The sequence below is a fragment of the Rhinolophus sinicus genome, chromosome 9 (assembly GCF_057876585.1).
Source record: "Rhinolophus sinicus isolate RSI-liver-muscle chromosome 9, RSI-T2T, whole genome shotgun sequence".
Taxonomy (NCBI): Eukaryota; Metazoa; Chordata; class Mammalia; order Chiroptera; family Rhinolophidae; genus Rhinolophus; species Rhinolophus sinicus.
The window spans coordinates 14,344,644-14,358,216 of NC_142509.1; the positions used below are offsets into that span (position 1 = coordinate 14,344,644).

Sequence of the window (13,573 nt, forward strand, 5' to 3'; positions counted from 1 at the left end):
CCTAGCCCAGGCTTCCTCTCTCCAGAAATGGCAGGAAGCAGCCAGTCCCCCAATGTGCACCGTAGAGAGTTCCTACACAGCTGTCCCAGTGAGGGCCAAAAGGTTCCTCCTCCTCTTCGCCCACCTCCACAACACTCATCATCCACCACCCCCACTACACACACACACGCACACACACACACTATGAAAAGTGCTGACCTCAGAGGGAAATGCCCATGAGAAACCGCAATCCTGGGATCTTCCATTTATTCATTCGACAAATATTTATTGAGCACCTGCTGTGTCAGGCACTGACCTAGACACAACAATACCAAAGTGATTAAGACAGACAGGGTCCTCCTGTGTCGTCAGGGAGCCTCCTTTCTAGTAAGGGGAGACAAACAATATGAATTCAGTGACGAAGAAAATAAAGTGGGTAGTGTGATGGAAAGTAGTTGAGGGCTATTACATAGGCCTCACTGAGGATGTGGCATTTAAGCTGTGCCCTCATTGACAGGAAAAAGCCAACAGAAAAGAGCACTGCAGACAAAGCAGAGCCAGGGCAAGGCCCTGTGCCAGGATGGGCTTGGCTTGTTCAGCAAACAGAAAGGCCACGGGTGGGCGAGGTGGTGAGGAATGTGTGGAAGGGACTCGGGTCCCAGAGGTAGGTCAGGGCTCGAGGCGCAGGCATCTGCAGTTTAAATTATGTTCTAGGTAATGTTGCAAGGTGTATAGCAGAGCAGTGACACAACCGAATTCATGTTTTTAATAGACCACTCTGGTAGCTTTGTGGAGAATGCATTATGCAGGAGTTGAAGGAGACCCAGTCTTACCCCGCAAAGAGCTCAGCGTCTGCAAGGAGCTCCACCACGCTTTCTGGGGGCAGGAGGGTGCACCAGCTGGCCTTCGGCCCCTCTCCAGCTGCCAGTGGGCAACATCACCTTCCGTGTCTGATCTGGTGCCCCGACCAGCCATCCGTGGGACCAACCATCTGGGCTGCTGGAGCATCTGAAATGATGTGGAGTAAGCCCCTGTAGCACCACCCATATCCTGGCTCCCAGAGAACTTGCCCAGCTTGTTCAGACGGGGTTGGCTGACTGGGCAAAGCAGGACCAACAAGTCAATGAGCTTGACACCATGCAGCCAATGGGCACAGAGGCCTTGGGCAGGTCCAGAGTGGGATGGAAACCTTCTGACCTCAGCTCAGCTTTGCCGGCTGTCCAGCTGATGTCCTGTGGGAAGGGTAGTCAGATGGTCACCCATAGTATGTGCTCTAGTCCAGAAGGCCTTCTGATCATGGGAGCACCTCTTAGACATAGTGATGGCGCTGAGCAGTGTTTCAATACAGCTGGGAGCCACAGAATCTCTTACTTCCGTACAACAGTATGAAAAACCTTAGTACATAAAACTGATGACGGCTTTTCCTCCAGGTGGAGTCAGGGTGTGCTTCCCAGGCCCAGGTCTATCCTTCTCTGCCCTCACTCATGGTAACGTGGGGCAGCCACTTCTGCTCAGTTTCCTTTCTGTGAATACAGAACTGGACTATGTCTCCCTGCTCCACCTCTCCAGAGGAGCCCCCTCACCCAAAGCTCAGGGGCTCCCTGCCACACAGGGAGAGACGCTCGTGTGGTGCCCCACGTTGCCCACCCCTGTGAGTGGCGCAGCCCACAGGACTGATGGGAAGGCAGGGCAGAGCAGGGAAAGAGACCCCCAGCTGCCTGCCCCAATCCTGGATGATGGGAGAGTCAACTGCAAAGAGCCAGCCACGTGGAACCTCAATTTACATAATCTGTTGCTTTCATAAGCAGTGCCGAGGAGCCAGCCAGGGCTGCACTCTAACATGCGCTGGCCCATCTGAGGCAGGGTCATGGCCTCCCTTGGCTGACTCCCAGCTCTGGAGATCGGCTCTGCCCAGGATCCACTAAGGTCGCTGCCAGGCCTCAGTCACCCAACAGTTAATGCATTCTTTTCTGACTGATAACAAGCACAGCACCAAAACAGTCAACTAATTTTATCTCCAGATTAATCACAAAAGGCTAAAGCTTCCACCTTCCCTGTGATTAAAAATTAGGAGACCAAACTCTATAGTGGTTCAGGATAATAACCAATCCTGTGAGGGGTGCATGAATAATGCATCTCCAGGCTCGGGCTGCTCCAGACTTTCTCCCCTCCCAGCACACCAGCTCTGGGCCCCAGTCTCAATGGAGAGGTAACGAGGTGCCCCCATCCCTTCCATCGGAGCTGCAGCTGCCAGAGCCACTGTTGATTTCTATTCAGTCTGCGGACCCCAACAAACATCCTCCCTCCTCACCCACCCCACCCCACACACCCCAGCCCCATCCGCACCCCCTCCTACCCCATCTGGTGTGCAACCAGGCGAAGGCCAATCAATAATGCATAGCTACATGAATAACCGGCATGATAACCACTTATTTGGGAAGATGTAATCAGGACTCATTCTGAGGACGGGTGTGTGTGTGTGTCAGTGAGTGTATGTGTGTGCGCCTGAGTACCCATGCAGCACAGTTTCAAGCCCCTCTCCCTTCATCTCCGCTCCCTTAATCCAGTGTTCCCAACAGCACTAGAAGAGCAGGAAGGAAGGACCCTGCCCCTCACTGTCGTTTTACGCCAAGGCCTCCTCAGTCTCCACACAATGATCACAGGAGTCAGGCACCTGAGCAAAGGCCCAGAGACAGTTGGTTCTCAAACGTGGTCGCCCACTGGAATCCTCTGGGAACTTTAAAAGTTCCTGAGGCCTGGGGTCCATCTCCAGAGATTGGGCTTAGTTCGTCAGTGTGTGGCCTTGATTTTTAAAACCTCCCCCAGAAGATTGTAATATGCAGCCGGGTTGTCCCAGACCCAATGAATGTCAGTGCCGGAGGGAAATTTCCAGATCACCTGTTGAACTTTCATATTTTGTATCTGAGGAAGTAAAAGCAGGAGAAGGGCCTGGGCTGCCTTCCTGGCTTCACCCTCTGACATAGGGCACCTTCCACGATACCACATCACTGGGCTTATTTATTCTGTTCCTGAAGCTTCGAGTGGTTCTTTCCAGTTTTCCTGGCCCTCAGCAAACTCAGCTGGAGCACCTCCATCCCGGACACCTCATGAGGAGAAAGCTGCCACAGCAAAAGAAAGGGGGCAGGAGCCCCAAGCCCCAGCCTTCCCTGCTGGGATAAAAGTCCCTCAGCAGCAAGGGGCACGCCCACCCCCATTTATGGAAAGCCCTCATTAGCCTCCTTTTTCTCAGGCCACACCAGCACCCAGGAGGCCTCAGGAACTAATGAGGGGGTACAGAGTGGGTGGGGTGGGCGTCCAGCCCACACCCGCCATCTGCCTGCGCCCAACCCCCCACCCCCACCCCAGGAGGCTGGGCAGGGTTGGATGAGGCCGACTTCCTGGGCCAGGGTCACTGGTGGAGTCCTGGGGCTACAGATGTCATCTTGGAATCCCTGAGGGTTTGTTTTTCCTCAGGAAATAGAAACTTGGGGGTTGGCGCTCACTGGGCTGTAGTTCTGAACCAAGCCTCCCAGGGCAGAGCCACTGGCTGAAAGTGTGCTCCAGAGCCTCCTGGCGTTCCCTGAGGAGCCCGATGGCAGGAGGAGAGTCCCAGATGCTGGGAGGCCCTGGGAAGAGGACGGAAGTCAGGCAGGTTGTGGGAGAGGTCCTGGCGGGAGGGGCGGGAGGGCTGGAAGGCAGAGCCTATTTGATGAGGACCGGCCGGGAGCAGTCTGGAGCTGCTGTGGCCATCTTCCCAAAGTCACAAGCACAGAAGCTTGCACAGAGCCTGGGTGAAAAGACTTTCTGTGGCAACTGGGCAAAGCAGGCCCTTTGTGCTAGGATTCCAGCTCCTCAGCCAATTACCCCTTCATCATGCGCTGGCAAACACGCAGTCAGCCCACCCCAAGTCTCCAGAACTGACTGACCCAGGCCCTCTGTGGGGGAGGAAGAGCAGGGGTTGCTCAGGTGGTTTCCAGGGAGCCCTGCCCCTTCTGTGGTTTGTCCAGGCAGGAGAGGGAGAGAGCAATAGAGGCGTGACACCCTCCATGTGTCCACAAGCACTAACGTCAGAAGAGGCTCTGTGACTTTGGGCGGTCGCTTACCGTCTCTGGGCCTCTTCTCCAAATGATGGTCATCTATTATCATAACTGCCCACCTCACATCCCATAGTAGTCATGGAAATCAAAGGGGAGACTCCATTGGAGTTGGAAAATGTTTATGGAACTTCCACCAGGCACCAGGCTCTGTGCTGGGTCTGTGGGAGATGCCCCTCTCCTCCTGGCACTCCCCGTCTCTCAGCAGGCGCCACAAGTCTCAGACCATGCTCCCCCAAAATACAGTGGAAGAACCGGGCAGGATTCATTCTGACTCTGGGGTGAGGGAGCTGGAGCCACTCTGGAAGAATTAAGTGCTAAGGAGATGCCAGGGGGTGCACAGCCCTCTGAAATGCTGTCTCAGCCTTGAAGGGTTGCCTGTCACCTGTCCCCTGAGAGGAAAGGGGCCTGGCTTCCAGCCCTGGTTCTGCCACTCACTTGAAGTGTGACCTTGAACAAGTCATTGAACCCTGCTGAGCATCGGTGTCTGGATGTGTGTAATTGTGATAATAATAATGTTTACCTAACAAGATTGTCATGAGGATTAAATCAGACAACAGCTGTGACAGTGCTGTGTTAAAAAAAAGAAGAGGAAGGAGGAGGGAGAAGGCAGAGGGAGGAGGGAGGAAGAAGGAGGAGAAGGAGAAGGGGAAGAGGAAGAGGAAGAGGAAGAAGAAGAAGAAGAAGAGGAAGAAGAAGAAGAAGAAGAAACGACAGACATTGTTTGAGGGCGTGCCCTGCCCCTCACACGCTCCTCGTGACCAGAGGAGAGGAAGATAGAATACCCTCTGCAAATGAACACGCAACGCTCGTGTGCAGGATTATCGCTGTTGTTGCTACTATGGTTATAACACCAGAGGATTATACATTTTATTAAAGTATGATAATTATTGGTTGTCATCCGCTCCGTAAAATCCACCAGCCCAGCCTGCCCGCTGGGCCAGAGGGACAGGGCGCCCTCAGCCTGAACTCTTTCTTCCTCTCCCCACAGTGCCGCCAGATGACCCCGTCATCCTGGGGGGGCCCGTGATCAGCCTGCGGGCAGGGGACCCCCTCAATCTCACCTGCCATGCAGACAACGCCAAGCCTGCGGCTTCAATCATCTGGTTGAGGAAGGGAGAGGTCATCAATGGGGCCACCTACTCCAAGGTGAGGCCTGGGGACAGAAAGACAGGTGGGGGCAGAAGGAGGGACGGGAGCTGCATGGGGGCCCGGCTCGCCCTAGCGCTCTGCAGCTCTTGCTCTATGCGTGTGTGCTCCTCGGTTGCTTGTTGTGTCACCCTCATTGTCTCTCTGTCTCTCCGTATCTTTCTCTCTATGTCACTTTTTTTCTCTCATGCAATGGCTCTATCATCCGACCTTTTCTTCCTATCTCTGGCTGTTGCAGCTGTCTCTCTTCCTCTCTCTTTCCTGGGGTAATTGCTGGGCTTGGTGAAGGCCCTAAGAATAAACTATGGTCAGAGGAGGGGACTGAGAACAGAGATGGCCAGAGCCCAAGGATGACAGGTAAAATACAGGATTCCCAGTTACATTTGAATTTCAGGTAAACAACAAATTAACTTTTCAGTATAAGTACGTGTATGTCCCAAATATTGCATGGTGCATACTTATGGGTCATACTTACACTAAGACATTACTCATTGTATATCTGAAATTTAAATTTAACTAAGTGGCCTGTATTTCTATTAAATCTGGCCACCTTTCCAGGGCTGTCAGTTAAGGCTGTTTAGGTGCTTCCCTGTCCCAGGTACCTGGCTCAGGGGCCACAGAGGGCTGAAACCTAGCCCACCATCCCTCACCAAGCCCTGTGCCGTGCTCCACCTGTTCACAAGGGCAGTTAATTGGCCACTGTATCAGTCATGTTGTTTCTTTTCTATATTTTATGGTGCTTTGACATCGTGAGGCCTTGCAGTGTGGAGGGACTGCCCCTCCCAGGTTTAGCTAATTCCTGGAGACATGCTGAGAACACAGCTTTGATACGCAAACCAAACAGTCCTAGGCCCATGCCCTCACCACCACCTTTCTCAGGCTCCTGCAGCCCTCAAGCCCTGAATAACCCCAGGCCAGATACTAGACAACTAGACACCACCCACAGAGTCTAGAGCCTGCGGAAATTATTCAAACTATCCAATCCTAAACCTGTTCAACTGCTTACCTGCCTTGTCCATTCATCCCCATGGAAACCACAACAGAGGCTCGCGTCCATGCTTTCTCCCCTGTTCCCTCCGCCTCCTGACTGGCCCTGGTGCTGCCCCATGTGGCCTTGTGTGGCATGCCGTGCCCCTTCCTCTTGGGTGCTGTACTACCTTTTCAATGGCAGTCGTCTCCTGATCTGTTGGCCTCACCCCACCTGAAAAAAAAACAAAATCCCAGGTACATTTTAAAACAGCGCCCACCAAACGCCACTTAAGGGACCTGTGCAGAGTTGCAGACAGGATCTCTGTACCACAGAGCCTATACCGATGAGCGGGACCTGGGAAGATAGCCAGTCTCACTCGCTGATCTACAGATAGGAAACCGAGGCCTAATGAGGGAGTAACTGCCTTGCTCAGCTGACAACTGGGCAGAAACCGCAGTCTCCTTCCCATGCGCCTCTCTGGCCTCAGACAGAGATGGGCAGCTGCTCAGAGGTTGTATCAGGGCCTGGCGCAAGCCAGCACGCCCAGGCTCTGAAGATAGAGGTTCAGGCCTTCAAAAGCCCATTCTCCTTTCCAGTGGCCTCCTTGGCCTGAGAGAGGGGAGATGCGTGATGTGCTTCACACTCCCAACCCGAAAGAGAAGCGAGGCTTTCACCATCAGTGGAAGGTGTGAGGCAGCCTTTTCCTTCTCTGAGGCTGTATCCTTCCTGTCCAAAGATGACCATCTGCCAAGGAGCCAGTCAGCCTCAGGGCTGCTGATCGAGGCCTGGTCCCTGACCCCTGGTCCCCGGCCCCTGGCCCCAACCCAGAGCCTGGTGCCAGAACCCAGGAAAAATGCCTTCCTTCCAGCACAAGTCCCTGCAAGAGGAAGCTGTCTATTGAGAGATAAGGCCCTTACTCAAGTCCTGGGTGGGACCTCCCTGTTGCACTATGAAATACAAAAATATGACACAGGGAGTGTACCCGCCACACAATGATGAACAGGAAGGAAAGGTGTCTTCCTTCCAGTTTGGGCAGCTGCCCAATCCCTCCCTGAAACTGGGCCAGCCTGGCCCCTGCCAAGGCTTATGTCCCACAGAGGACATGCTCCCATCTGGTGCAGAGAAAGGTCAGAGTCACCTTGCTGGCCCTGTCCAAAGGCCATCTTGCCCCCTGGCCTGACACTATGCTGCTGCAAACCACAGCAGGGAGGTCACACTCCACCCTCTGCCCACCCAACCCTGTTCACGCTTCTACTGGCCTCCGACAGGAATGACAGCAGCAGCTGGGTTCCAGTCCCTGCTCTGGGTAACCCCAGGAAAGTCATTCCCTGGACCTCAGTTTCCTCATATGTAAAACAAAGGGGTTGGATTGGATACCCTGTGTTAGTGGGCTGGGGCTGCCAAAACAAGATACCATACAGACTGGTGGATTAAACAAGAGACATTTACTTTCTCACAGTTCTGGAGGCTGGAAGTCCAAGCTCAAGGTGCCAGCAGGGTTGGTTTGTAGTGAGACCCCTCTTTCTGGCTTGTAGATGGTACCTTCTTACAGTGTCCTCACATGGCCTTTCCCCTATTAGGGCGCCGATCCTTTTGGATAAGGGCCCCGCTCTATGACCTCGTTTAACCTTACCTATCTCTCCCAAGGGCTTATCTCTACTCTACATACACTCACACTGGGGGTCAGGGCTTCACCATATGAATGCTGGGGGGACACAATTCAGTCCATAACAGTTGCCTACCAGCTCTGCCAAGCTCTGTGCCTGACTTAGAGCACATGGAGGAGGGTGGATGGTCTAGCAGGGCTGTCAGAGCCCACCCCTCTGCTGCCCCCTCCTTCCCCTGGACTGCAGGGACCATTCACACAGGCACTTCTGATGTCCCAAAGGCAGAGCAGCCCAGACAGGCCATGCATAAGGAGGGCTGGGCATGCAGCTGAGACAGAGACAGAGCGTGAGAGGACACACAAGCACATACATAGTCAGGGGGCCCAGGTCCCTGGAAAAAACCCTGAAGGGCAGCCCTGACAGCCCCAGGTCTGAAGCCCTCAGTATTGTCACTTGGTGGGTGGTTAAGCCTGTGAGACCGGGAGCGGGGCAGCCTCAGTCTGAATCCAGACTTTGCCACCTTCTGGCTCTGTGGGCAAGTTACCTAACCTTGTTGTGCCTGAGTGTCCCCATTTATATGATTGGAGTAACAACAACACCTGCTTCAAAGGATGATTGTGAGGCTTGAATGAGACGAGTGCCTGGCAGAGTGAGTTCATGACCCACATGGGTGTTAGGATCACTGCCTGTCCCCTCCCTTGATCCTCATGGGCCCCCTTGCCACCCATTTTCGCTAGATGAGAAAGTCAGTGTCTTACAGAACATGGCCTATGGTCCTAATACCTGGGTTCAATCTGAGATCCATCACATATTAAGGTAATTTATGCTCTCAGCCTCAGTTTTCCCAGCTGCAAAATGGGATGATGATAACCACAGACACCTGTTCAGACGGCTATGAGACTTAAAGGGAATTATGCCCCGAAAGCACTCTGTAAAGAGCCTGGCATAGAGTCGGGGCTTCACATATGTTAGCTAGTATTATTGGGTCCCTCATCCCAGAGCCCTGCCTTATCCACCCGAGTTCTCCTTCCCCAGAAGTCACACAGACAGCGGCCCAGGTTTTGTGGAACATTCTTTCTGCTATTTCACTGTGTGGCCAGCAGGGGATGGATGAGCCGATAGGATTGAAGACGGCATCACAGGATTGCCAGGTCCCTTGCCCTGGGAAGACAATCACCCAGCACAGGTGGTGGTGCCTCACCTTAGACACACTGGCACCAGAGCCCTCGTGGCCTGGGTGCTTGGGTAAGCGCCCAAGGATCCCAGCAGGTGTCTGGCTACAGAAGCATGGGAGCCATCGGCAAGGCCTTCCTCCAAGTCCTCTTCCTACATGGGCCATCTTCTCTGGGCCTGGTGCCAGAACGGAGGCCACATGGCATTCATCTGGAGAACCAGCAAATACAGAAACCAGGGGAAGCAGGATAGGCTGAGGCAGAGGAGGGAAGACAGTATGGGCTGAGCCCGAAGAGATATCTTCCCAGAGAGCCAGTGTCCTGCTCCATCTGCTTCCCAGCAGCTGCCACGCTAGGGGGATGAGGACTTGCCCCTGATGTGGGGACAGGTGGAAGGAGTTCTGGGTCTTAGGACACACAGTCCTGTATACGAAGGTCTAACAATTAAGTTCGCGAACTCATCCTAGAAAAGGTGCTACATACCTCATTGCTGAATATCACTACAGTCACCTTTGAAGTACTCCCCTTGGGAAGCTATGCACTGACAACACCAGCACCTAGTCCACCCTTCAAAGCAATTTTGGAACTCTTTTTCTGGAATGGCCATTAGAGCTGTCGTCATATCACCCTTGATGTCCTAAATGTCATCAAAATGTCTTCCTTTCAATATTTCCTTTATCTTTGGGTAAATAAAGAAGTCATTGGGGGCCAGATCAGGTGAGTAGGGAGGCTGTTCCAATACAGTTATTTGTTTATTGGCTAAAACCTCCCTCACAGACAATTCTGTGTGAGCTGGTGCATTGTCATGATGCAAGAGCCATGAATTGTTGGTGAAAAGTTCAGGTCGTCTAACTTTTTCTCACAGCCTTTTCAACACTTCCAAATAACCTCGGTTAACTGCTTGTCCAGTTGGTACGAATTCATAATGAATAATCCCTCTGATATCAAAAAAGGTTAACAACATTGTTGCAACAAGTTCGCAAACTTAATTGTCAGACCTTGAAGCTCTGTACCCTCCAGCCCTACCTTTCTGCTTCTTCCAACTGCAGGCTGCTGCCTGCCCAAGGGCCACCCTCCCAGCAACCGCCAGGACAGTGGACCTCATTGGGCCCATGCTAAGAGGGGTTCTGGAATACTCACTGGGGCCCAGTTCCAACCCACGAGGCCCTCTCCGCTGTGCACGCTCTCCCCACCAGTCATCCTAACACCCCCATCCCATTTTCCATCTTAGAGGCCTGGAGTCTCTGCCCAGTGCAGTGGCTGCGGCCGGTCATTCTGGCCTCTTTTGTGAAAGGCATCACTCCTGGCCCCAGGGCACAAGAGTGGGGATTCCCCCCTGAGGATGCAGGGTCTGTGCAAATGGCACTGTGCAGGTCTCCACCTTCCCTTATGTCCCTACCCAAGTGACTATCCAAGCGACATGACAACAGGCCCCAGTGGATTCCCCAGGCAGCTATAAAAAGGGGAAGCAGAGAGATAATTTTAAACAAAGAAAAAGACAGTGGTTAGGGGAGGTGAGGAGGGGAGAAGGGAGAGGGGCCTTGTTGCCAGGCAATCAGGTCTCACTCAAAGCCTTTCCAGGCTGTTTGCATATCAATGAGTATCTCCTATTTAGCACCGGACTTGGTGCCCCACCCATTGCATTCCCTCCAAACCTCCTTCCTCCTGTACAGGGGTCCCCATGCAGGCACCACCAGGCCTCTCATCTCTTGGGTTCAGCCTGGCTTTCCGCAGCCCAACTGAGACCCTGGGAGCTTTGGAAACACCCCAGCAGCCACTGCTGCTTGCACTGAACAGCTACACACAGGATACATTCTGTTTCCAGCCAGCCCAGCCTCCAGGACCATGGCCAATTGAATGCCAAGTGCCTACCCTCAGGAGTGGGGTGGTGGGGCACAGACAGGAAGCAGCACCAGGGCAGACAGGGTTTAGAGATGAGCCTCAGGTATCACACAGCCACTGGGACAGTCAGGAAAGCTCCTTGGAAGCAGGTAGTGGACGGAGGCCCACAGACACACACACACACACACACACACACACACACAAGCAGGGATGTGCAAGCCCATCCAAGAAGGCTGCTGCTCTGGCACAGCCACCCTGTGCATGTGTTCTATATACACCCTGCCCTGGTCCATATCTGCACACACAGGTGGGCTGGGTCTTAGTGGATGTACAGGAGCTGTTATCAGGGTCACGTGGGGCTGCCCAGGCTGCGATCTGGCAGCACACTGGGCCACCAAGCTGGAGGGAAGATTACCCCAGGCTTCGAGTGATGGCCCCAAACAAGAGACTCACCATTAATAATCCAATGGATAAGCTGATCTCCGTAATAGTGAAGGCTTCTGAAGCCTGGGTCCGGAGTGGGGCCCAGGCTGTGTCCTCTGAGCCAAGTTCAGTGATGACACGATGGGGGAAGGAGCTGGGAGGAAAAGGGAAGTGGGGCACTGGGAAGAATCAGCAAAGGACAGATTGTTTGACCTAACCTGTACTGTCAAGGCCACAGGGTCCAAAGGCTTCATTTGCATGTGAGAAAAGGAGAGATCTGTAAGAGGAATGAATGAAATGAACAAAAGAGAAAGAAGAAAGGAGAAGTGAGAAGATTAGGAAGGAATGAGGAAAGGAGGAAAACTAGGGTGAGAGAAGACGGAGGCCAAGCGCCGGCTGGAGCAGGCAAGCTACCCAGCCGCCAGCCAACGCCCAGCTTTTTCACCTTTTGGGCTCTGCCAACCTCACTGGCCACGTTCAGCCTTCCTCTGAGGACATCCCATGGCCAGTCCTGCAGACCCCGCCCAGGGTCTAGGGAACCCAGGAGCGGGGAGCCTCCTATGGGAGCCACTGAGACAGGCGCCTGCCCTTCCCTCGCTCTCCCCTTGTTTAATGAACATATCTCCCTTTTTTCTAATTAGGTGGAACAAACAGCTTGAACCAGAATTTTTGTTTCCCAGAAAAGCACATTCCCGGACACAGTAAAGAATTCATTAATCATCATTCGGAGGCAGAGGACACCCGGGGTTCAGGGAGGAGGGAGGCAGTCTGAGAGCCTAATTAGGATCTTGGGCCTCCTGCTCCCCTCCCACCAGCACCCAGACGGCCCCTCCGTGGCCAAGAGCAGATCAGTGCAGGGGCAGCAAGCACGGTCCATTTTAACTAAATACCCGCTGTTAACACAATGAAAAAGCAAAGGGAGGGGTAATAGCAAGGACTTCCCACCCCTCCTCCCCCCATCCCCATTACCTCACCCAGGTCTGCATACCTCACCCAGGTCTTATTTTCATCCAGGAAATTGTTCTGTTATTGCTTGGCTACGGTATTTATAGATGCAGGAGGTCTGCGGCAGAGCCGGGAGCGAGGATGCTCATGTGGGACAGCTCAGTGCCCTCCGCTGGGGCTTGGCCGGGAGCTAAACCACCCCCACCGCACCCCCCAGGTGGTTCCCTGTGTGGACCTCCAGTTCAGCACCCCGGCCCTGAGGCTGATCCCCAGGGACTGGCTTTGTCTATGCAGGAGGCGCTGATCTACACAGAGGCTCGGGTCCTGTTCTAGTGCGGAGGCCACAAGCTTTGTCCCAGCTGAGAAGGCCCACACTGACCTGGGACGCAGGGCGTGGTTCCTGCAGCCTACCTGGTGGTGCTGACTAGCTCAGGGACCTTGGAGGCTACAGAGCGGCTCTACCATCCCCACCTTTAAGTGGAGATCACATTAACTACCTTCCAGCTCTCAAGAAGCTACGGTGGGAGGCTTGTGGCTCAGGGGTCACCATTCTCAAGTACAAATCCCAGCCGTGCCCAGCAAGTTCCTGACTCACTTTGAACTCAGTCATCTCTTCTGCTAAATCGAGATTGCTCCCTTCCTTCCAGGGTCTGGTGAGATTAGAGACAACACCGCTATTGTTATTTTAAGGGAGGTCTTGAGGAAGTAAAGTCTGTTTATCTATTCCCTGGCTCTAACCACTGCAAAATAAGATTGTATCTGGCACTTCTTCTCTCTAGGCAGTTAAATTCCTTCCCAGGATCAAAAGTCTCCAGGACTGAACCGTCCCACCCTGGAAGTGGCCCTCCTGCCCAACACACCTCCCCAGCACATCCCCACCTCAGCGCTGCCCTTATCCCCATGCCCCAAACTGTACCCTCTTCTACAGACTAGTCACTGCCTCAGGGGCCACACCACTGCCTGTCACACACATTTCAGCACTTCCTACAGACCCAGAGGATCCCCAGACACCAAAGACCGACAGATTTCTATTAGGTTGGTCCAAAAGTAATTGTGGTTTTTGCAATTATTTTTAACCTTTTAAACTGTAATTACATTTGCACCAACCTGATACATAGAACGTGCAGCAGCCTGGTTTCCAATGGGCTCAGCCTGGTTTCCTTTATGATTTGCGGTCTGCAAGTCCAGGCTGATTTTCATGCATGATAGGAAGCTTTCTAGTTCCTTTTTCCTTCCGCAGCCCAGCACTCAGCCCGGCTGGGAAGCCGAGGGTAACCCCAGCTCTGCACAGAGACGGGGGGCCCTGGGATCCTGAGCTGCCCCACCTCCATGCACAGGGCTCCCCCTCCAGGCTGCCATCCCAGCCTAGTGATGTGGGGCCTTTTCTCCCTA

General features: G+C 53.5%; 1 protein-coding gene and 1 long non-coding RNA gene across 10 annotated transcripts in view; one reads left to right on the forward strand and one right to left on the reverse strand.

The window, feature by feature from the left end:
• KIRREL3 (kirre like nephrin family adhesion molecule 3) overlaps nt 1-13,573 on the forward strand; it is a 563,596-nt gene that overhangs the window by 517,417 nt on the left and 32,606 nt on the right. For 5 of the 6 annotated variants that reach the window (XM_019710496.3, XM_074321188.2, XM_074321190.2 and 2 more), the window contains exon 6: nt 5,065-5,222. The exons of the other annotated variant lie outside the window; for it this stretch is intronic. In XM_019710496.3, coding sequence (XP_019566055.2) covers nt 5,065-5,222 — 158 coding nt within the window. The remainder of the gene's footprint in view (nt 1-5,064; nt 5,223-13,573) is intronic. 6 annotated transcript variants of the gene reach the window in all.
• LOC109433911 (uncharacterized) lies at nt 1,220-13,572 on the reverse strand. Of its 4 annotated transcripts, none has more exons than XR_002135747.3 (4): nt 11,267-13,566; nt 6,380-6,423; nt 5,138-5,229; nt 1,220-1,502 (listed from the first exon to the last, which is right to left on the reverse strand). It is a non-coding gene; the product is annotated as an uncharacterized LOC109433911 (long non-coding RNA). The 4 variants fall into 4 exon arrangements; XR_002135745.3 differs by lacking the exon at nt 1,220-1,502 and adding an exon at nt 9,001-9,182 and having other exon boundaries at nt 11,267-13,572; XR_016022356.1 differs by lacking the exon at nt 1,220-1,502 and having other exon boundaries at nt 11,267-11,513; nt 11,682-13,564.